Source organism: Quercus lobata, chromosome 8 (genome assembly GCF_001633185.2).
Source record: "Quercus lobata isolate SW786 chromosome 8, ValleyOak3.0 Primary Assembly, whole genome shotgun sequence".
Classification (NCBI taxonomy): Eukaryota; Viridiplantae; Streptophyta; class Magnoliopsida; order Fagales; family Fagaceae; genus Quercus; species Quercus lobata.
In genome coordinates, this window is record NC_044911.1 from 27,154,844 (window position 1) to 27,177,651 (window position 22,808).

The 22,808-nt window shown below is 37.5% G+C and overlaps 5 protein-coding genes and 2 long non-coding RNA genes across 9 annotated transcripts; 1 reads left to right on the forward strand and 6 right to left on the reverse strand.

Moving 5' to 3' along the window:
* Positions 1–255: 255 nt before the first annotated feature.
* On the forward strand, positions 256–4,317 carry LOC115956674 (serine/threonine-protein phosphatase 7 long form homolog). Its single transcript, XM_031074983.1, has 5 exons — positions 256–366; positions 471–1,234; positions 2,915–3,005; positions 3,119–3,511; positions 3,724–4,317. The coding sequence occupies exons 1-5, from the start codon at positions 256–258 to the stop codon at positions 4,315–4,317; spliced, it is 1,953 nt and encodes a 650-aa protein (XP_030930843.1).
* A 459-nt stretch (positions 4,318–4,776) lies between these two features.
* On the reverse strand, positions 4,777–8,791 carry LOC115955390. The gene is made up of 3 exons (XM_031073504.1): positions 8,766–8,791; positions 5,103–7,870; positions 4,777–5,004 (listed from the first exon to the last, which is right to left on the reverse strand). The coding sequence occupies exons 1-2, from the start codon at positions 8,770–8,772 to the stop codon at positions 5,103–5,105; spliced, it is 2,775 nt and encodes a 924-aa protein (XP_030929364.1). The 5' UTR covers positions 8,773–8,791; the 3' UTR covers positions 4,777–5,004.
* A 3,675-nt stretch (positions 8,792–12,466) lies between these two features.
* Positions 12,467–13,840, reverse strand: LOC115954789. 2 transcript variants are annotated; one of them, XM_031072724.1, is made up of 4 exons: positions 13,723–13,840; positions 13,509–13,634; positions 13,108–13,244; positions 12,467–12,517 (listed from the first exon to the last, which is right to left on the reverse strand). In XM_031072724.1, the coding sequence occupies exons 1-4, from the start codon at positions 13,831–13,833 to the stop codon at positions 12,481–12,483; spliced, it is 411 nt and encodes a 136-aa protein (XP_030928584.1). In that variant the 5' UTR covers positions 13,834–13,840; the 3' UTR covers positions 12,467–12,480. The 2 variants fall into 2 exon arrangements, with proteins under 2 accessions (XP_030928584.1, XP_030928583.1); XM_031072723.1 differs by having other exon boundaries at positions 13,509–13,637.
* A 190-nt stretch (positions 13,841–14,030) lies between these two features.
* On the reverse strand, positions 14,031–14,796 carry LOC115955314. Its single transcript, XR_004084093.1, has 3 exons — positions 14,767–14,796; positions 14,374–14,496; positions 14,031–14,116 (listed from the first exon to the last, which is right to left on the reverse strand). It is a non-coding gene; the product is annotated as an uncharacterized LOC115955314 (long non-coding RNA).
* A 780-nt stretch (positions 14,797–15,576) lies between these two features.
* LOC115958394 (filamin-binding LIM protein 1-like) lies at positions 15,577–16,997 on the reverse strand. Of its 2 annotated transcripts, none has more exons than XR_004084523.1 (3): positions 16,717–16,997; positions 15,799–16,624; positions 15,577–15,704 (listed from the first exon to the last, which is right to left on the reverse strand). XR_004084523.1 is itself a non-coding variant. In XM_031076812.1 (3 exons), exons 2-3 carry the CDS (start codon positions 16,226–16,228, stop codon positions 15,655–15,657), a joined length of 480 nt encoding a protein of 159 aa, XP_030932672.1. In that variant the 5' UTR covers positions 16,229–16,624; positions 16,717–16,997; the 3' UTR covers positions 15,580–15,654. The 2 variants fall into 2 exon arrangements, 1 of the variants encoding a protein (XP_030932672.1); XM_031076812.1 differs by having other exon boundaries at positions 15,580–15,704.
* A 33-nt stretch (positions 16,998–17,030) lies between these two features.
* LOC115955288 lies at positions 17,031–17,655 on the reverse strand. The gene is made up of 3 exons (XR_004084084.1): positions 17,531–17,655; positions 17,333–17,420; positions 17,031–17,112 (listed from the first exon to the last, which is right to left on the reverse strand). It is a non-coding gene; the product is annotated as an uncharacterized LOC115955288 (long non-coding RNA).
* Positions 17,656–17,660: 5 nt separating this feature from the next.
* On the reverse strand, positions 17,661–18,513 carry LOC115956675 (serine/threonine-protein phosphatase 7 long form homolog). The gene is made up of 3 exons (XM_031074984.1): positions 18,424–18,513; positions 17,759–18,312; positions 17,661–17,667 (listed from the first exon to the last, which is right to left on the reverse strand). Exons 1-3 carry the CDS (start codon positions 18,511–18,513, stop codon positions 17,661–17,663), a joined length of 651 nt encoding a protein of 216 aa, XP_030930844.1.
* Between the last annotated feature and the right edge of the window lie 4,295 nt (positions 18,514–22,808).

The window sequence follows — 22,808 nt, forward strand, 5'->3', positions numbered from 1 at the left end:
ATTTAGTAGATATATGTTGGAAACTTTCATACCGAAAAAAAAAAATTAAATAAATAACTACCAAAATACCGGTTTAGTAAGCTAATTCCCGGTGAAGTCCTCCCTTCAAAGTTCTAAGAAATTTGCTATGATTCTGCAATTATGAACAAGCAACCATAGTCGTCATTTCATTATGGCTGCTCTAAGTCATACCTATATATTTAAGCATATTGTGTGTTCAATTTTGAAACTAACTGCTTATCATTCTTCTTCAGTATGGCTGCTGCAAATGCTGGACGCATTGACTATACACAGCCTGGACCCATTGACGACTCGGTGTTGACACAGCAGGCGACGCATCGGTCCGAAGCTATTTGGAATGGGCGGGTAAAACACTCAACTAAAACAGTAACTTGTGCACATGCATTTAATCCATACAATGTACACGTATTTGCATATACTATATTAATCCATGATTTTGTTATGTGCAGGATCCAGGGTCCATTACTTGCCGTAGTCGTAGTTCAGAGTTCTCCAAGCAACCTCCAATGGTGGACGACCGAGTGAGGAACATCATCACCACAGTTGGTTTGGAGGGACTCCTGTGGGTCCCAGGTAGAGAGATTGACAATGGCCTGATAACGGCCTTAGTGGAGCGATGGCGGCCCGAGACTCACACCTTTCACATGCCACATGGTGAGGTGACCATCACATTGCAGGATGTGGAGGTTCTTCTCGGGCTTCCTGTTGATGGTGACGCTATATCAGGGAGCACACAAAAAACTTGGGTGAATGTGTGCCGGGACTTCCTTGGTTTTCAACTTGTAACTCAAAATAACCATAAGCAACTTGATGGGCAGAGGATTCTCATCAACCGCCTTTTGGAGGAAGTTGCTAACCCATTGCCGCCTGATGCTGAAGAGGATCAGCTGCATAAGTACGCACGATGCTACATCCTACCGCTATTGGGGGACACAATATTCATGGACAAATCCGGCGATAGGGTGCATCTAATGTGGGTGCAGCAGTTGGAAAACCTTCACAATCCACGGAGGTACAGTTGGGGAAGTGCTTGCCTTGCATGGTTGTATCGAGAGCTATGCAGGGCAAGCGAGGACACCAGTCAGATTGGTGGGTGCTTGCTGTTGCTCCAGTACTGGGCATGGGCCAGGTTCCCCTATTTGTGCCCGACAGTTGAGCGAGGCCCGCCAGTGGGTGCTTACGGTCCTTCAGTACGTGGTCCACTATCCCTGAAGTAAGTCTCTACCTCATACTGCTATAACATACTGTCTTCACCAAAGCACGAGTCTTATATTATGTTTTGAGTTCTTTTTCTATTTGGTTCTAACTTCTTCTTGAGGAATTTTATTTGCTATTTGAAGTCGTAGTCTCTTTAGGTTTTTTATAAAGGTTTTATTGTAATCAGTAACACTCATAGAGAGAGTCTTTAGGTTATTTATAAAGAATGTAAAAGACACTACATATAATGAGTAAGAGGTGAATCAGCATAAATGCTTTAATTTTATTATATATGTATAATTATTATATGAATTATAGTATTATATAAATTTTCAAAATGTCTGCACATTATGATGCACAATACCAAAAAAAGAATATAATAATAATAATTGATTCCCAATATGATTCTATATTTGACAACTACAATGCATTACACACACACACACACAAACACAAATGCATCTATATGTGGAAATTTGTTTTACCATCTTTATATGCATATTTCCACTAGGATTGAGGCTGTCAACAATGCAGCCACAATCCCATCAATGATTTGTCTATTCAAGATGAAAGCCATTTCAAACAATATAAATCTAAATATTCCTTTTCAGTTTGGAACTTGGGGATTGTGCCTATAAGAAGCAAGAGAAGATATCGAAACAACGTAATGATTAAAAGAAGTAGAGAAAACTCAGTTGGAAGGCCAATCAAAAAGGAATATAATATGTTACTTATATAGTTGGATGTTTTCATGTAAAGAGAGTTAGCATTATGACTGAGAATATAAAGTTCAACAGAAACCCCTAGAACAAAGAAATATATAATTGAGAATATATGTGGCCCATCCTGATTCATTAGGACTGTATTTAAGAAAGATCAAAATAAAACACTAGTGTGAAAGCTATTTAAACATATGAGCTTTTCAGTCAAGTTGTGTGGAGAGGCTGAGGCGAGGCAGTTGCTATTGCTACTTCATCTTCTTTTTCTTCTTTCTTCTTTTTCTTCTTCTTCTTCTTTCTCTTCGTTCGCTAGTCCTTCTTCAATTCTATTTTGAATTTTCATTGCCTTGTTTTGTGTTTTCTTTCTTGTTTTGTGAACCTAGCATGTGACTAGTTGTTGGAAATGAGAAAGAGACTTGAAAAAAAAAGTTTTAGGCTTTGTTTATGTGGGTCCACACGTAATATATAAGTAATAAAACTAGTACTGCAATATTTAACTTGAGCTTTTATATTTCTGTTTTTTAATTGTAATTTTTTTAGAATATTTTAATAGAAAAATTGTTTTAATAGTTTTGTTTTTTTTTTTTTTTGAGAATCAATAGTATTATTATAATTATTGGGTAGAGTTTTAGACTTGAAATTGATATATTAGTTGAAATATGGACTTATAGTTTTAAGACTCAATAAATTATATGGATTTTGACTCATAATATATAAAGAAATATAAGCATATAAAATTATAAATAAATAAAAAGTATAAAAAAGCTAACTTTGAATTAATTACTATTGCAATTCACATGACCTCACCCTCCACCTTACTTTCAATTTCCTTTTATTTCTTCATTTCTTCATCTTAAGTGATTACATTATTTCTTCAAATTTCAATTTCCTTTTATTTCCTTTCATTTCATATATGTGATTACATTATAGTTTTAACATTATCTCAGTACTTATTGATCCATTCTTCTTGATTGTAGGTGGTTGTGGGTCCCAAACAAGAAAAATAGGCCCGCCCACATCTTCAGGGACAGGTATCGCGAGCAACTAGCTTCCATGTTGCCAGACCAGGTATGAAAATGCCTTATTTTACGCTTTTACGAACGTCCATATAGGTTTCGTGAACTTTGAAATATAAACATTGTTCCCTAATGTGTTGTGTACTTCTTTTTTGGCTATTGTAGGTGGTGTGGCAGCCATATGAAGCTCATTTTGACGACCTCCCGCCCTGGTGTGTTGCAGGGAGGGCCGTATGGACGGCAACGGTGCCGCTTGTATGTTTCCACCTAGTAGAGAAACATACACCGGATCGTGTTGTTCGTCAATTCGGGATGATCCAAGAAATTCCCCGCGCTGTTAACACTGACAGAGTGCTTCATGGCATTGATTTGAGGGGGAAGATCGGTGTTAATTGGATGCAGAAGCATGCTGCGCATATCCTTGAGTGGGGTTATCGCTTTGATCGGCGTTGTGAAGCTGTGCTTGGTGATATGCCTCCAGAGCACGAGTACCATGACTGGTTCAAAAGGGTGACTCGGAGGTTCATCGATAGGCCTGGTGCTGTAGTGACTCTGCTGGTAACTTCTCAATCTCTTCTACATGTTACCGTATTTCTTACCATGAAACCACTGTTTAGAGAGCATGATGTTTGTTACTACATTTTTTGCTTACCACTTCATCTCCCTTTAATTTGCAATTATTAGTAGCAGAACCAACATTTATTTTATTATCAATTGGCATTGTTGATTTCGTATTGCAGGTCTAATATGTGTGGTTTTTCCATGTGCAGATTGAAGGATACGTCCGTTTATTGAGGCGTCATCCAGTGGGCACGGAGGACCACAACGACATTACTGAGGTGTTGACGGCAGTACAGGCGATGACACGTGTCCAACCTCCTATCCCTGAGGCCCCGATTGAGGAGGCAGCTATGCCTACCGGCCCAAGCACGAGCACAGCTCCGGCCGGATGTCAATCCCGTCCGCCTGTTGCTACCCCTCAGCTTCTCCCTACCCCCGATCCCTGTGCATCCACCCCACATGCATCCGCCAGCCCCACCATCCCTTCATCCATCCCACATCCATCCCCTACCGTCACCATCCCTTCACCCAACCCACATTCAGCTCCTACTGCCACCATCCCTTCACCTAGCCCACATCCAGCCCCTACGCCCACCATCCCTTCACCTACCCCACTTCCTTGTTCTGGGTCTGACGTCCGTCCACCCACCCCACTTCCTTGTTCTGGGTCTGACGTCCGTCCACCCACCCCACAGTCATTTCTTCAGCTATCACCGATTCCATCCTTTGACCTGGGTACCCCACCTGACATGCAGCAGGAGACCACTGGGAATTTTTTTTTTTTCTTTTTTGGCCGCAGGTGACCAGAATTATTTACCACATTGAATTACGTTTTTTAGTTCTCAAATTGGGGTAAAAAGAAAAAGGAAAAAAAAATCCCAATAGAACTCGAGTATTTTATACTCGGTTTCCATAAATAGAAATCGAGTCTTAGATACTTGAGTTCTACTGGGATTTTTTTTTTTTTTTGCCACAGGTGCATGGACCAGAATTAGTTTTCTCCCCTGCAGCAAATTTTCCAGGGTCCAGAACACATCAAACAACTACATACGTATGATAGGCGAAGGGAGCATACATTAAAGTTTTACAACCAAATTAAAACAGTAACTATTCAATAAAATGATTGTTGGACAAAAGTCTTAGCACACAATGGCAGTTCAATACTAGAAGGGCCTTGTGGTTGAACTTGCCAAAGTAATATCATTGTTCGTATTATAGGAAAAAGCTGCATCACGCAACTAATGTAACGAGTAAAATGGATAGCAAAGAGTTCAATTATTCGTAATTTACAACAATAAACAAAATAACAACTAAGTTAATACAACATAGTCTACATATTCGCCTAGCGGATATAACATATTATACATAGTCACCTAACACTTGTCCATACTGATACAACATACTCTACATAATCACCTAGCTTGTCCATACAGAAGATAACGACAAGTCCCACGTACAATGTCACTTACGAAAATAAAGTCTCCGCTTGCCTGACAAACATGAAATACGGTTATTAGTTTCCAAATGCAAAGAACAAAAACCAAATGACATTCTGAGTATATTATATAAAAACAGTGACGGCACTTGCCTAGTTCATAGCACTACCACTTGTCGAAGCCCCATGGGAATTGGGACAACATCTACGGTTATGCCCCTCTTGATGACACACTGTACATCGTTGCCTCGGTTGAATCTCCCTCAACTCCGGATCTTCCCTCCGGCTTCCCCGTTCTCGCCGTACCCCATCCATTTCATTCCTTATTCTTGACATCGTAGGACGACCTTTGGCCCGCAACAATCGTGGGTCAGGCACCCACCGTGGTCCGCGAACGTCTCTCCATAATGACTCTGACTTTGGCACCACAAAATTATGTGAATATGTGAGAATGGCGTTGTTCAGACTGTAACATGGGTCAATATAGCTGGGCGCATCGAGATGCAGAGCTTTAAGAACTTTAATTGCATGCGAACAAGGGATCTTCAAGTTTTGCCACTTTCCACAACCACAGGTTCTATCAAATATGCGCACATCATGACTGTGATTTCCCCCTCCAGCTCTATGGTCGTTATACGGGGTAACCACTTGATATATACCCTCTGCATGATTATAATTCCTCAGAGTGTGTCCTGCAATTTTCTGCTCATTTTTGTTATAGATCTCCATTGCATAATCACTCCACACCTTACCTCGAGAGAGATCAGAAGTAATTTGTTTATGTCGATCGTGGAAATATGCAACAAGTTTAAAATAAGTGAACTCAACCATTGCAGCAATGGGCAAACCGCGGGCACCTTTAAGAACCCCATTAAAGCACTCAGAGATATTGGTTGTCATTGCCCCGTAACGTCTTCCACCATCATGTGACTGGGTCCATTTGTCTACATCCTCACTCATTAGATATGTGTATGGCATATAACGTATAATCCGGCGATCAGTAGGGTCTACACCCCTCAGTAAATTAATCTCGGCCTCCTTAATGGTTTGCATTATAGACACAAATTTAGCATCACAAGTCGCATATCCAGCTTTCAAGGCCAATGCCTTTAGAGTCGGGTTATTAAAATGTGTGTTGAAGTTGCTAGCAACATGTCGAAGGCAATATCGATGATATACCCGTTCTCTTCCGCCTTGCCCTCTAGGCCACTCTCGAATGGCGCATTTGATACCTTTATGTCGGTCAGAAATAATGCAAATATCCTTGTTTTCAATAACACGCTCTATCGAAGTCCTGAGACACTCTAAAAACCACCCCCAACTAGCCCCTGACTCCTTGTCCACAACAGCAAAGGCGATAGGCAAAACCTTTTGATTAGCATCGGTTGCCATTGCAATCATCAATACCCCTTTGTATTTACCATATAAATGAGTTCCATCAATACTGATCACTGGCCTGCAATACTGGAATGCAGCAATGCATGGAGCGAATGCCCAATATACATAGCGCAGTAACGTAGTACCTTCTAATGGCTTAGGTATGGTGTGATAGCTATACTGGGTACCCGAATCCTGATCCAAGTATGCCAACAACAACTTTCGCAACCTTTGGTAAGACTCCTCCCAATCCCCAAAAATCTTAGCAATTGCCTTTTGTTTTGCGTCCCATACTTTATAGTAAGAAAGCTCATGATCATACTTAGTACGGATGATCTCCCAAAGCTCATCAACAGTAGCAGTGTGCTTTTTTCGCAATCTTCCCACAATTTCTGATGCAACAAAATTAGAATCCATCATTCTACCATCTCTTCGCAGCCCAAAGGGTATACAACTGTGTGGACCCACATAAGACGTGACCATCCACAGACCATTGAATTTAGGCTTCATGTATGCCCCAACGTACCACTTGCAATTGTCGTCAATGCATGCGGCGCACAATTCAGTTGTGCTCGACCTTTGGATGGAGAAATTTCTATTATCCTTTGCTGCGTATATTATCAATGCACGCTTCACCGCAGCTTTATTTGCAAAAGTCAACCCTTTACAAAAATGCATCCCATCTTGCCAAGTACAAAGATATGGTATCTGAAGACGTGAAGGATCAACCATATTTTCCCAAGTATTTGCGTAGAATGAGTCCGCAGGAGGTCTGTAGCCAGTGGTCGTATCTGTATCATGCTGGACACCAATATCATCATCATCTGCATCACCTTCATCATGGTACTCCATATTTTCCTCTTCAAAATTAGGAACGACTTCATGCTCATCCACATCGTTCTCAAAGTCACCTCGCTCAATCCTCTCTTCGTACTGATCCATATCATCATTATTTTCACCATCATTCGCAGCATGATCTTCGTCTTCGTCTTCGTCTTCGTCTTCCTCCTCTAAATGTGTCTCTTGAGAGTAGAGGGTTCCACCAGTATTCGCAACATAATCTTGAGATGAGAGCGTATAACCTCCCATTGCATACCCTTCCATTGTAGTGCATCCATCATCTAGGGTTGTAAATTGTAAAGCCGTAGATGTTTCTTGCACCACCTCAGTACTGTTGTCTACACTCGCCTCCAAACTTACATACAACTCAGCAGCATTTACTTGGGGCATTTTCTGGATCCTATTAAACATCATCTTTACATGTTTATCTTCTTTAATCGCCATATACCCATAATTTATCCGTTCATGAAGAACTTCTTGTGGGCAACGATAAATAATCTTGATGTCATACCAAGCAGGGTTCAATTTCAATTCGTCCATTATTTTCCTCTTCAAATCAGTCAACGTCTTCAACTTACGACGTAACATCATGTAGTAGCATTCGATACCCTCCCCTCTAAATGGGAATCCGTCAATCCCTTCAGGATTGTAAAGGTGTCCACCGAAGTATACATTTATGTCAATATTCTTCAAAGATTGTGCACCTATTAGAGAGCCAACTAAATTTATGTTAGTGACATATTTGATCTCTTTCATTTCACATCAATTACAAAAACTTTTCTATCTACTCAAAGTACAAGAATCACAACTTCTAAAAGTGTAACAATTGCATATACTCACCCCACATCACATACAAACACACTCAATCATTATAATTTCATACTCAAACAAATAAAAAAACTGAAGACAAAACTCACCCCCATTACAAAATTGAAACTCAGCTCTAACAAAAATATAAATAAAAATATCAAACCAAACAACAAAAGTCATGAGGATGTGCAAATGAATGAGTGCAATTATGTAACAACATCATTCAAGTAATTTTAAATTAATGCCATACCCTATTACACTACTATTGATGAAATAACATAGAGCAGGGTTCATCAGACAAAAAAAGAAAAAGAAAAACACTAATGTGAATATAATCATGATCAATCAAATTAGACATATCATCTAATTTAATATATAAATATAAATATATTTATATATTTAGCCTATTTATACAACTATATAATTAAATATTTATATATTTATATAAGTATTTATATATATAGTTGTATAAATATAAAAATATTTATATAAATATTTAATTATTTAATTATATAGTTTTATAAATATATAAATAAAAATATGTATATATAAATATTTAATTATATAGTTGTATAAATATAAATATAAATATATTTATATAAATTTTATATGGAAACAAATATACATATTTTAATACAAACAAATATCTTATCAGGAAACAAATATATTTGCCTAATACAAACAAATATTTTATTAGGAAATGGCATATACACTAAAACAATGCAAGCAACACTTTTTAAAGCAGCTATATACACTAAACAACTAATTAGAGAGTGAGGAGACTCTTACTTGACATAATGATGTGCAAATGTACTGCTGAGATTGTATGAGAGTGAAAGGAGCAATGTTTTGCTGCTAAATATGTATGAGAGTTTGAGTCTCTGTGAGAGTTCTTAAGAGAGGTTCTGTGATTGAAGTTGCTGAAGGTGAGAGTTGTTGAGGCAAGTTGTTCTTCATGTGAGAGAGTTGTGTGAGAGTTTTTTTAGGTTCAACATAGTCTGAGAGAAGTTTTTGGTGCTTGTGATAGTTTAACATATTTTTTGAATATGTCTCAAAACAGACAAATTATATTCACATGGGTCAGCAACGTACTCATCTTACCTGCTGGAGGAAGCAACAAAGACTGTGTTGACTAGCAAAAGCACCAAAATAGACTAATAGACTAGCACAAGCAACAGACAAAACATGTCCTTCAACATAAGCTTTAATAGACTAGCACAACACGTATCAGCTAATAGACTAGCACAGAGCACGTATTCCTAGCACAGAGGACAGCAAAGACACTTGATAAGACCAGACAGGAGGGGAAATAATGGTTTGAAACTCGAGTCTCTAAGACTCGGTTTCCAAATTAAAACCGAGTCTCAAAGACTCGAGTTCAACGCGCGCGTGTTTTTGGTTGAAACTCGAGTCTTTGAGACTCGGTTTAACTTTTTACGCAAACCGAGTCTCAGAGACTCGAGTTTAGGATGTGGCACCTACGTGGAACTCGAGACTTAAAAACTCGAGTTCCACGTAGACTCCTGCCACATCAAGGCCATTCCAAAGCACGTAAACCGAGCCTCAGAGGCTCGATTTTGGGCCCCTAAATCGAGCCTCTGAGGCTTGAGTTGCTAGTTTGCCAATATGTTTCCAAACCGACCCTACTAACTAAATAGTTGGGGTTTTATGGGTAATTACCCATTTTCGCCGAAATTCCTTGGGTTGCAAATGGGCATATTAACACTAACAAGAAGCTCAAGTCCCGCAGAGAAGTCATTGATTGGCTCAACTCTGTCGTTTCAGGTACATATATATTTAATTGGGGAAAAAAATTATCTCTGTTCTCCTCAATTTGTTTTCTGGGGTGAAGGGTTTTTGGGTTTGATAGATCTGAAGGTTTTTTTGATTTGTTAAATTTTTTTTTTCTTCTTGTAGAATCAGAATAGAGGGATGAATAGCAACTGGGTTAAGAAACTGGTTTGCAAAGATCCAATTAGTAGACACGGCTTTTTCATCCGTAGCAATTTCTTTCTTATTTTTTTTTTTTTAAAATTTTATTTTTCGGTAGAACTTCATGGTTCTGTTTTGGCTTTTGTTCTCTTTGTTCTATTTCCTTAATCTATACAAAAAACATATCTGAAATTTCACGTGAGGTGTGGAAATTTTATTGAGCGGAAAAATGACAAACTTTTTGCGGTTTTTGGTTCTGTTCTCTTTTTCTTTTTTGGTTGATTTTTCAATTCAGAGGCTCTCATGGGAAAAAACGCAGGAGATAATATCAACTTTTTACGGTTTTCTTGGTCCTTTTTCTCTTGCTCTTTCTTGTTGATTTCTTTTATCGACTCAGAGGCTTTTCGCTAATCTAGGGGAAAAAAAATTAAGATCCGTAAAGGTGTGGAAATTCCTTGTGTTTTTGCGTGTTTGAACATAGACTATCAAATTTCCTTGTGTCATGCAGATTGGTACCCGAGTCCAAGAAACTCGGGTACCAATCTGCCTAAGTTCATGATCTTCTTGAGAGTACTAGGCCAACGTTAAGTTTAAATTAGGCAGATTGGTACCCGAGTTACATGGGCTCGGGTACTAATCTGCGTAATTTCGAAATTACCCTGGCTTAAATACCTGGGTGAGTCTGAAATTAGGCAGATTGGTACCCGAGCTTCCTGGGCTCGGGTACCAATCTGCCTATATTCAAAAAAAAGGCATACTACCTTGGATTTTTTTTTGTTTAATTTTTTCCCCACGCAGATTGGTACTCGAGGTCACTTAAATCGGGTACTAATCTGCCATTTTCTTAAAAAAAAAGGGACTGAAAACATTCATTAAGAACCTATGCAACAACACAAAGGAAAGCAATAACTAAAGTCACAGCAAAATTTGCCACAACATGAGAACACAGGTGCTTTGCACCTTCTACTGAGAATTGTCTTCCATCAGTATATAGAGTGCACAGACAAATGAAAAAGGAAAAAAACCACCACACCCTCAAGAACAATGGAAAAAAGTTAATCTCATTTTTTTTTCATAATAGCTCAGTGCTAAGCAAGATTACATAATACTCACCAAATAATACATCGGCTAAGTTATTATTTTCCATGTACTCATAGACTAACAATAATTGCTCCCCTTCAATACATCATCCATAAAGCTTCACCAGATTTGGGTGTTGCAAACAAGAAATCATGTCTATTTCATTTAAATATTCACAATTTCTTTGCTTTGATTTAGATGAGAGTTGCTTAACTGCTATGACAATACCATCAGGTAGTTCACCTTGCACCGAACCCTATCGGATAAGCAGGAAAATCAATACTCAATGGGATCAACCATGTAAGAGACCTTTTTTTTTTTTTTTGCAAAACATTTGCTAAACGAGTAATACCTTGTACACAGGACCAAAATCACCTTCTCAAATTTTGTTGGCAGAATAGCAATCATTAGTGGCTGCTTTTATTTTTTTTGAAGGTAAAAGTTCTTCTCTGCAAATTTAGTCCTGTAATAACTGTTTCAGGAGGCATATATGAAGCCGTATGATAAGGAATTGTCAGTTTTCTTTGTAATTACTTTCAAGATTCACACTTAAGGAAAGATGATATGCTCATATGAAAATTATATGCTCAGGTGCATAAAAATTGTAAATTGTCATTGTAACTGCACAGAAACTAATCATTACTTGAATAAGAAATTGAGAATTCAATTCAGTAAAAAAGAAATCAACCCTAACAATTTAACACGACAAAATTTTGAAGAAAAAAAAAATTTCTAAGAAGAAGCCCATTGTAAAATTCAACTCTAGTTTGTAAGCTCTTTGCACCACCAATGGCTTCCGTACGAACAATTACAGTATACTTACAAGAATATTCAAATGATATTCGAATTTATTTAGTGACAATTGAAATGCTATTGGATTTTGCTGTATTACTTTTAAAAATCTTGTTGAAAAGTAGTTCAGGAAAGTAGACCTACTCCATTTTCCCATATTATAAAACATTATACTTTGGGGTTTCTTTCCTTCTTTTTCCTCCTCTTGTTTGTATAAAAATAAAAAAATAAAAGAAGAAGAAAGAAAGGAATTAAGAAAGAAAAGGAAAAAAGAAAACCATTTTGTTCTATTTCTTTTACGTCTCTATAATCCTGTCAGCCTCAATTGTTCCTTCATTTACAAACTTGGGCTAGGGGTGTATTATTCTTCTTTACAATAACTCACACTCTGGAATATACGTAAAAGATTGAGAAATCTTAGATACTTCAAAAATTCGTGGAACAAGCTACCTGAATTGGGGAGACTGAAAAAGTACAAGAAATTGCTTGTTTATGGTCATGAGTTCATTAAAACCATCTTTTTACATTTTTGCTAGCCCTGAGCTTCATCACAAGTTCCTCACGCTGAGCTTCTACCTCAGCGTATCTGAGGCTCATGTGGAGGTATCGCTGGCGAATGTCTATTAACTCTGCCTCTAGTGATGATTTTGTGCGTCCGTTACTTTCTTTTGCCACTATGTCATCTTCTGCTATTGATTTTTTAGAAGTGTGCATGGTTGTTTCGGCTTTTAGACAACCTGCAGCAAAGATGCAGAAAATTCTGTTGAGAATGAAAAGTAGAACTAAAAAAATTAAGTAGAGTTTTGCATGCTTAAGGCATATGCTAGTTTCCTGTAATAAAAAAAATTACAGTTCTTTTATTTGCTATTTATTGTTGAGTAATAAGATTAAAAATCAGACTCCTAGACTATGATGATTGTGGTTAAGAAGTTTGTTTTTGATCACTATTTCAGAAAAAGTCAAGGAATCAACATTAAAAGCTTTGATCAATGTACATTATTTGTGTAAGTGTGGTAGGCTGAAGTCAGTAAGAATCATTTTTTTGTAGTTTTGTAATCCATATATAGACCAAAAAGATACTATCAGTTTTGGGAATCTCGTCTTCTCATATTCTCATTCTGCAAAATTAATTAGAATTAATGAGAAGAATCTAATTGCATCCAAGGAACTAAAAATGGAAAGCCCTTTCTTTTTCCATCTTTGCTTGTTTTTAAATGAAGATTTCCTTCACAAAGCACGAGAAGCATATACGGATGATACCATACCAAGCAATAAAATATGCACATTTATGTGTTTTGAAGGTATAAGATCCTTATTTTATAGATACCTGTCAAGCTCAGCTTTATATTTTAAATTTGCTTCCATAGCCTTGGCAAGTTCATGCTCAAGCAACTGAATCTTTGAAGCAGGATCGACTCCAACAGCAAGAGGACTTTCATCAAGAATCTCATTGCCACTACCATCCTTTAAGAATTAAACAACAGAGTAATATGTTGTGAAAAAAAGTTTAAGATGAGATCATCCATACTAAAGGATTCCTTTGCAATTCAATATTCTCATGCAGATATAACAAGAGATATATGCATGATCAAAGAGATGAGAAAATGTTCTTTTGGTGACAATCAGCAGATTTTCCACCATCCGTTTAGCCCTATCTAAATAAGTTGAGTCTAATGTACAATAGCTATGGGGCAATATTTGAATAAACCAAATATTCGAATACCCTACCTCTCTTTGATATTGGTTGCTACAAAGCTTCTGATGATCTTTTGCAAGTTCTTGTACTTGAGCATTCTTCAAGGATTGCTTATTTTTATTATCACGTTGCTGACTAGTGTTTTTCACCACTTCATTCTTCTAAACCAATGTACAAGTAAAAAGGCTATTTAGTTAGTGTTGACACTGAATATTACCATGCAATTGCAGAACAAATGAAACTGACCTTTGAGGGCTTCATATCTTCATGGACAGGAGTAACTTTAGCATGGGTTTTAGACAAACTAGGAACCTTCATAGTGCTGGACTCCCTCTGGTTCTGCTTCCCATCCTTCATCAGCTTTAATTCTTCTTCAAGGGCTTGAACCTTTGTTACACACTGATCTTTAAAATAGTTTCCTCATTTCGAATCCTATCTTTCTGTGTATTTCCACCTATTCATTTTAATATTCTCATTTTAGCATGAATATGTTACTTCTTCCCAGTCTAACTTTCAATACCACAACGCATACTGAGTCTAATAGTAGTCTAATAAAAATTTTCCTTCAACTTCATAAGTATTCTATGATCACACAATACTCTTTATGTGCTTCTCCGCTATGATAGGAATGATAATATACCTATGTTATATAATGGCCTTCGTTAGCTTCATATGAAGTTATGACAAAGTGGACCAAATCTAAAAACTTTGAAGAAGGTTTAAAATTAGAACAGGATGTTGCTTTCATAATAAAGACATAAAATATCTCTCCCAAAAGGGGGAAAAAGAATCAGATAGGTATAAGAAGAAGGTCCTAATTTTTTTTCTAATGATGTGTAACGTGGCAAAGTCTAAACAAACACCAAGAAACAAATAGCATACAATTGTACAACTCACTTGTAAAATTGTCCCATGATTGCACTTTTTCAATCTTAGTGAAACTGGAACAGGAGCAGGTGAACTCATATAGCCTGTCATATTGACTGTAGCCTCTCCAAGGATGCCAGATCTAGCTGAACCCTACAGTAAGAAAGTCATCCAAAATTATTTAGATAACCAGAATGTTTAAACAGATGGAGCTAATGACTACAAGTCTATAACACACACATTCTAATAGATAAACTGAAATAAAAAAGAAGTACAAGAAGCACAATCAAAATTTATTTAGAGGCTGGAAAATTGGCAAAGAGAGAATGTCATGAATCATATCTCATTTAGCAGGAAAGAAAAAAGGAAGATGAAAAAAGGTTAATGACCAAAAGAAAGAGTATGTGGTAGAAACAACAATACCATGGAGACAACAAGCTTGAAGAAACAATCATGTAGCTCCTTTGAAGAGTCATCCTGAAAAAAACATATAGTTTCTGAAATAGAATCCGTCCACTGACAACTTCCATTATGTACAAGTGCTTTGCTTGACTTCGCAATTGTTTTCCCAGTTTCAATAGAGATAATAGATACAACCAACTTGTCCCAGCCTTTTGGTACCTTTTACCAAAAAAAAAAAATTAGTACTATGTAAGTACTGAACAAAAAATCCTTCCAAAACTTGTAACTGCTCAACTGAACCTGAAAATTCCCCCCCGTCTAATTTGATATGGCAGTAGCTGACCTTTACAATAAAGGGTTCCTCATAATTTTCAAAGGTGAAAAATTTGATAAATATACAAATACATAGTAAAAATTCCAGCCCTTGGCAGGTGAGATTTGAAAGGTTTGGGTCGCCAAATCCACTCTACATTGGACCTAAATCTAAACAATGTTAATAATTCCACTTCGTAGACCCTTTCTAGAGGCTGAACACACAATTAATAATAAAATTCACAGTTATAATTGCATCTACATTCGCTACGCCCAACTTCAACAAAAAGTTTCCTTGTATTGCATTTCTAAACATCCCACATTCATCTCTACAATTAGCAAATACCCATTAATAGAAACATCCCATAACAACTGATTGTTGCCACAATGCTTACTAAAGCATGCACAATGCTTATCAACCACTACCATGAAATCATCTATATAAGAATGCCTATAACATTCCAGTCTATATCTTGTAATCCATGTGGATTGCATAATAGTGGCTCATCATATAAAATATATACAAGAAGATCCTATACATGACAAAAAGATCCTATACCATTACAAACCCAAAGTAGCACAAATTCTGCCCTTGAATCATTCTCGTTTTCTTCTCCTCACCGGTTCCTTCACTGGTCTCACCTTGCCTGAAAAGAACACAACACAAGCAAATATTAATATGCAAATGATTTAACTATAAAGCGATGTATATGTAATCGGTATCGAATCAAACTATAGTACCATGTCCAGTCCCACAGTTAGGAGGATGTGTCCATGTGCGTTGCGGCCTTCGTGGCCGATCCTCGATGTGCGAAGGCTCTGCTGGGGGGGTGGGTATCTGTGTCTGGATAAACTCGGTATGCACAAACTCAGGGGGGACAGCAACAGGGGTGGGTCGCCCAGGAGTGGGCATGAACCTCATCTCATCTCTATCATCTAAAACTGCGGGGGCAGGGCCGGTAGTCAGTGGGGGAGACGTACGGGTGGTGGGCAACAGAGATGTACTAGGGGGTGTGGGTGGGCAAGTACCATCGCTCCTCATGGATGGGGACCCAAATGTGTCTCTATGGGCAAACGTATGGGATGGACCCGCATCATCGTGTGCCATGGAGCCTACGTCATAAGCAGTGTCGTCCCACATCTCATCTGTTGTCTGACTTGCTTCCTCCATGGTGTGGTCATGCACGGGTGTGTGGCGCCGAGTAGATGTGGGCACGGGTGTGTGACGCCGACTAGATGTGGGCACGGGTGTGTGACGCGAACCAGATGCAGGACGCTAAGCAGATGTGGGACTTCGACTAGATGTGGGCACGGGTGTGTGACGCTGACCAGATGTGGGAGGCCAACTAGATGTATGACGCTGGCTAGATTGACATCCTCCACGCCCTTGACGTCCACTTGCTTGCCGACCACGTCGTACAGCTGGTTCACTTGTGTTGCCCACGTCACGTGCATGGTCCAAGGATAACCGATCGATCTCTTCAACAGCTTGCAAGGCATTAATACAGTCGGTGTAGATCTCAGACCCTGGTTCGCACTTCGTTATAATGTGCAACTGTGATTCAACCTGTCAGAAATATACAAGAGTAATGTTAGTAGGTTTAACTAAACTATGCGAAGCAAAGTACATTTATAACGAAACAGTCTTTGTAAATTTACCAAAGTGTCCCAGTACGAAGTCTCTTTTGTAATATGGCGAATAGTGCGGGGACGAAACCAAACCAAATACTCGTCATTGTAGTTCATCTCCCCGTGAAAGGCCGGTGCATCGGCAATTTTGGCGTGCGCAGCCCATTTAGCAATATGCGGGGCATGTATTTGGGCCCAATCTTTTTCGTGCTTGCCCTGGAGGGTGATCTTGTGCAGTTCAATTGAAGTATCAACATCTTCTGGTATGCCTTGCTTCATCCCAAACTGTCAGAGAACACGTTCGGGATGATGGCCTTTAACCACCCAAAAATGTATCAGCGGCACAATAGACCTCCATATACGTTGGCCTGCCGTACAATATGCGGGTAGAGAACACAAATAATTTCTGTACGGCTCCCAAACAATCTGCAATGATTCAACAGATGCAAACAACCATATTAACAATATAATTAGAAAAAATGTGTAACGAATGTGAACAATACATGTAACTCTGAAATTAAGAATGTTTTTTTTTTTTTTTGATAAGTAAGAAAGATATATAATTAAGAATGTTTATTCACTCCAAAGTGAATTGTAAGTACAAAAACTACATGCCAAAGCGGTTCCCATTTGTAAGACACGATACCTGATTTGGCCGCAGTGAAGTAAGCGACACACGATAGGCACGTAGGACGTGCATCGAATGTTCAGTTGTTATCTTAGCCCCTTTCCATCTAGCAAACAACACAAACATAACCTTCATATTAGTTACTTACATAATTCCCATGCGAACAAAGTTAATGAGGAAAAGGAAAATCAGTACATATGCTAAGATGCTACATACCTGACAGCAAGTGGACTTGGAGGCAGTGCCTGGTGTGGATGCCTCATCACAGGACATATGTGGGGAAACCTCGCCCACGCCCACAACTGCACCAATAGTAGTGCACCCCCAATCTGCTTGGCTGTCTTCTCTAATGCCTTACAGAGGTGTCTACAGAGCCAACTTAGTGCTGCACTACCCCAACTATACTTCTTTCCGTTGCTGATTGGATCGAAATATTGCAAATACCTAACTGAGATCCGTTCTCCAGACTTATCCATAAATAGCGTACCACCTAACAACTCCAATATGTAAAAACGAGCATACTTCTGCACAAGCGCCTCAGGGGCGTCAACCGGGAGAGGGTCGCGAAACTGATCCTCAAGCCATTTGGCTTTTATGCTCGCCCCTTCCAGCACTCCAGTGTTCTTTCTGTTGTTTCTAAGTTCTCTACTTGGCGGTATACACCCTAGCAATCTTCTGCAGACGTCACGCCAACTGCCCGTTGAGGGTATAGATTCCACCAACGGCAAGCCATCTACAGGTACCCCCATTATAACCTCCATATCTTGTAGTGTGATGGTCATCTCACCGTGGGGCAAGTGAAATGAGTGCGTCTCCGGCCGCCATCTCTCCACCAACGCTATGATCAATGTGTGGTCAATGTCCATATGTGGGACCCGAAGCAGCCCATCTAACCCCGCATCAGTGATATAAGCGAGAATTCGTGGATCTAACCCATCTACCCCTCCTTCAAGCAGACCTTTGTCTCGGTGACGACAAGTCAATACACCTGGCACTTCCTGCAAATAGAGCAGCGTAGTATTAATAATAATTATAGTACCACATAATAAGTACGCTTCAAAGTTAAATTCCGCCCATCTTTCGACTACATATATTGAACAAATGCATACCTCGCCTTCCAAATGAGCATCCAAAAGCAAACTTGAACGATGCTTATCCTGCCTCGTGCACAAAGTCTGTATAGCTCCATGTGGGTCCATATCTGGCATTTGGAAACAACATCAAGACAGTCTTATTTATTTATTTTTAATTATAAACAAATTTGTCTGAAAATGGCAACATTATTCATCTAATACAGTCTTTCACTAATTTAATAAATTATTTTAGAAAAGTTAGTTATCAAAGCATGTGTTTCAACAATTGATTCATTTAACAAATTAACATTTCTTTTGATAAATTAACATAGTATTAAAGCATGTGTTTCTACAATTGAAACTTATCTCTAAACTACTAAAATAAATTATAAATAACAAAAAAACGTGTTAAAATAATAATTAAATTCACTATTTTTTAACATGAGACAGAACTTTTTATCATGCAATGTGTGCATGTGCGTGAGTGCGTGAAAAGATTTGTGCAGCTCATGGGTCCGGGATACAATTATAATTTTCCGAGTAACATTGGAAAGATATACATTTGGACCATAATACCAAGTTCCCATTCACATTGGCAATCAGTATTCTCAAAACCATATCAGTTTCCTTAAAGAATAAGAGATTGCAGTCATTAATAAATTTTAATTGATTTAATTAGTACAAAATCTTGAAATAAATTTTGATGCTGTCACTTTTCGCCATTTGGGTTATTTACATACCAATCACACCCAAAAAATGCCAAAAATGTAAGCACATCATGGGTAGTTCAATTTTCTTCTCAAATATAGAGTTTTAATGGCTTATTGACTTGAATAAAATGAATTACAAAAAAAAATTGAATACGCGATTGTGTGGTGCAATAACATTCTTCACAATACAAATTGCATAAATTCTCTTTTTAATAAATCTAAAATATTCAAATAAACTTGCATATTCACATTTGCATTAACCTAGTATGCTGAAAAAATTATTGGAGACAAAAGCCACTGCCATTCTTGAACAGAAAGAAGCAGCAGAAAGAATGAAAGAAAACAAAATCAAACATAAAATGAAGAAACAATAAAATTCCAGCAATTATGAAATAATAGCACCACAAGTATGGACTGAGGTGTGAGCCTTGTCTTCCTTAACTATATTTAGCAGAAAGAATAACATCTTCCATGATATGCGTATTGAACAATGTTGGAAAGATCAATACATGGGGAGGGAAACTACAAAGTACAAATCATGGAGTATCATACAAGAGCAAAACGATCACAAATGTTGCTTCTTATTTTTATAAGTGCAAATTCAACCAACAAGTTACAAGCTTTCCTCTTCACATGGTTAACTTGCTGCTTTAGACTTGAAAAGAATGAGACTTGAGAGTATTAACTCTAAAGTTTTAAGGATTATTAGAAGTTCACCGTTGTATAAAGAAGAGAATAACAGATTTCCATATGTTAGTTTGAAAAAGAAAGAAAAACCTATGAGATTCTTCCAACTTGAAATTTGAGCTCTAGTTGTATATATTGTCTGGCTGTGAGTCTATGACATCAAATGGTGGACTAAGATCTCAACAGAAGGGGAACAAAAACAAAGACAAAAACAAACTAAGTACATGCATGTATGACTTCAATACTATGTTAATTGTTTGAGTATCTATTTCTAATTTAAGAACAAAACTATACCTTAAGGTAATCCTAAAAGGTAGAGTCACAAAAAGAGAGAGATTAAAATAAAAAATAAAATCATATGTTAAAAGATGATATGTTGAAGTGACAAAATTTGGTAATATCACCTCAAGCAGAACTTTTAATTTGATGTTAGGGGATGACCAGAGCAATACACCAATTTATGCCAGTAATCCTTGTACTAAATGACATTTTCTTTTCCTTTAAGCAGAGGATGGTGGATAAATTAAGAAGAGTTATGAATGTACCTAATGTGAGAGGAAAAAAGAAAAAAGAAAAGAAAAAGGAAAGCAATGCCCTATGCCTAGTAATCAGGAAAAGGGAGGACAAAGTAGGGGAATGCATGAGATACATAGTTATGAAACTCACTTGAGGAATAGTAAGTGAAAAGTTATATACTTCAAAAGTTTTTTGATGAAGTTATACCAAAACAGTTTGAGTTAGTTCAATAACCTAGAGGATAAAGGCCTAGAGAATAATTTGAGGTACATAATTTTGGAACTCACTTAGAGAATAATAAGTGAATAGTTATTTGGTTGAAAAAGGTTTTAGACAAATAAAGTTATACAAAAAAGATTTGAGTTAGGTTAATAGGCTAATGGGTTGATGACATGGGAAGACTTGGTCTCACTTTGTCAATCACCTAGGTAAATCATTATAGTGAAAAAGTAGACCATTTGCTTCTTCATTGCAAAGTTGCTCCTAAGTTAAGGGCTCTCATTTTTTTTCCCCTATGTACAGAGAACAATGGTGACTGGTGATGCCAAAGAGAATGATAGATGATTTATTTGGTTTTTATAGCTGGTCTAGCAAACATAGAAGCTCTCTTACTTATAATGGCACCACCTTTGTTTAATGTGGACCATATGGAGGGAGAAGGAAGTGAATGTTTAATGAAAAGGAGTCAACAGTTCTAGAGATAAAATCTGGATTCTTAAGATCATTGTTCGAGTGGTCCCGATCATAGGAAATAATGAGTAAATTTCTATTCTTAGATTTCATTGATTCACTCTCTATTCATAGGCAATGATTAGTGTTTTCATTTTTTATGAGTATCTTCTACACACATCTAGTGTGCGTAGAGTATCTCCCCTTTCACAACTATTGCAGGTGGAAAATGGGGTTGAGGAGGAGGTCATGTAGATGGTCCAAGTGAAGATGCAAAGTTTTCAAACGATTTTGATCTGGTTTATATTGGAAGTAGCTGCTCTCTTTTGGTTATAGACAAAGGAAACCAGGCAATTCGAGAAATCCAACTTAATGATGACGACTGTTCTTACGACTATGATGGCAGTTTCCACCTAGGTATAACGAAAAAAATCAACACTTCCCTATGTCATTTTTATTTCAAGATCACAAAGGTGTGTAAGATGTGTTTTGATATTGCAGGGATAGCAGTGCTTGTTGCAGCTGCATTTTTTGGCTACATGCTAGCGTTGCTACAGCAAAGGGTGCGAGCAATGTTTTCTTCCAAAGATGTAAGTTATCCTAGGATATGTGTTTTCAATCACTAGTTACTCCCTAAAGAATTAAAAAAAAAAGGGTCGTACCTAGTGCACAACAAAGTCAGCCTTACTATAATGGATGGGATGGTGATAATCGTCAAGTTCAACAACAGCAGCAACATATTCAGCAACAGCCACAACAACAACAGCAGCATCATTACAGGCACTTCTCATCTAGCCCTCAAACTTACTATGAGAAGAGCTGCGAAACAAATGAAATAGTCTTCGGAGCAGTTCAAGAACAGGATGGACGTCGTGAATTTTATTAGAGGGCACTACAATATGGAGTTCCTAGCTATAATCACTACAATATTCGGCCTCGATTGAATTACATGGGTTATTCTCAAGCCTATTGATCATCCTACAGCTACATTTTATTAGAGGGCAACAAAAGAAGCTTGTAAACTTTTAGTATGTGAGATATGAAGATGGGATGGTTAAAAGCGGATGTCAAAGACAGGCATGACTGTTTCAGGGTTATCGTTTTTTTTTTCTCATAGGTAATGTCTTCCAAAATTTCCTTACTAAAAGAAGTACATATATGTAATATATACATCTGTTGGATGTGTATTTTATTTTAACTAGAAATTAAGAGGACCAAATCAAAGCTAGTCTTTTAGCCTCTTTGAAATATCTTTTAGCTTCTTGAAAATTGTCTGATGACAGCATAAGACCTGTTAAGCACTAAGATTGTGCGGAATTTACTAAAGCATCTTGCCATCTTCTACATGCAAGGCTGAAGGTATAAGTAAAATGTTAGCATTTATTTGCTCCTATATGTGTATGTAAGAACAGTGTGTATCCATAACCATTCAAATAGCATTTGATAGAACTTAAATGCATTCATTGTAGTTAAATGTTTATATCAACTAACCATGAACTGTTAACTATGATTTTTCATAGTTGTAAAGTTTAATTAGAAAATAAAAATTAGAAAATGTTTATAGCACTTACTGCACTGCAATTCTCATCTCCCCTAAACTCATTTTACCTAATAATTAGAAAATAAAAAACCCAAAAGACAAGCACAACCAGACCAACATTCTAGTAATCACCGACAAATATATATTAACTAACTAACCAAATTGATCAAAACCCAGAATCAAATTAATTTCGGATCAAAACCCAGAATCAAACTATGCATAAAAATAACAAATTTACAAACAAAAATACCCACAAGCTGAACATGCAAGCTGAGCGAGACATACCTTGTGAGAGGGAG

Bases quoted from the DNA above. Each gene is read 5' to 3' on its own strand.
- LOC115956675 (XM_031074984.1), bottom strand. From the start codon at position 18,513: ATGGACCCACATGGAGCTATACAGACTTTGTGCACGAGGCAGGATAAG. The intron at 18,313-18,423 runs GTATGCATTTGT...CTCTATTTGCAG, and splicing joins ATGCTCATTTGGAAGGCGAG to GAAGTGCCAGGTGTATTGAC.
- LOC115956674 (XM_031074983.1), top strand. From the start codon at position 256: ATGGCTGCTGCAAATGCTGGACGCATTGACTATACACAGCCTGGACCC. The intron at 367-470 runs GTAAAACACTCA...TGTTATGTGCAG, and splicing joins AAGCTATTTGGAATGGGCGG to GATCCAGGGTCCATTACTTG. The intron at 3,512-3,723 runs GTAACTTCTCAA...TTCCATGTGCAG, and splicing joins GTGCTGTAGTGACTCTGCTG to ATTGAAGGATACGTCCGTTT.
- LOC115954789 (XM_031072723.1), bottom strand. From the start codon at position 13,833: ATGAAGGATGGGAAGCAGAACCAGAGGGAGTCCAGCACTATGAAGGTT. The intron at 13,638-13,722 runs GTCAGTTTCATT...ACATTGGTTTAG, and splicing joins AAGATATGAAGCCCTCAAAG to AAGAATGAAGTGGTGAAAAA. The intron at 13,245-13,508 runs GTAGGGTATTCG...TAATTCTTAAAG, and splicing joins GCAACCAATATCAAAGAGAG to GATGGTAGTGGCAATGAGAT.
- LOC115958394 (XM_031076812.1), bottom strand. From the start codon at position 16,228: ATGGAGGAAGCAAGTCAGACAACAGATGAGATGTGGGACGACACTGCT. The intron at 15,705-15,798 runs GTACTATAGTTT...TGTTCTTTTCAG, and splicing joins TAACTGTGGGACTGGACATG to GCAAGGTGAGACCAGTGAAG.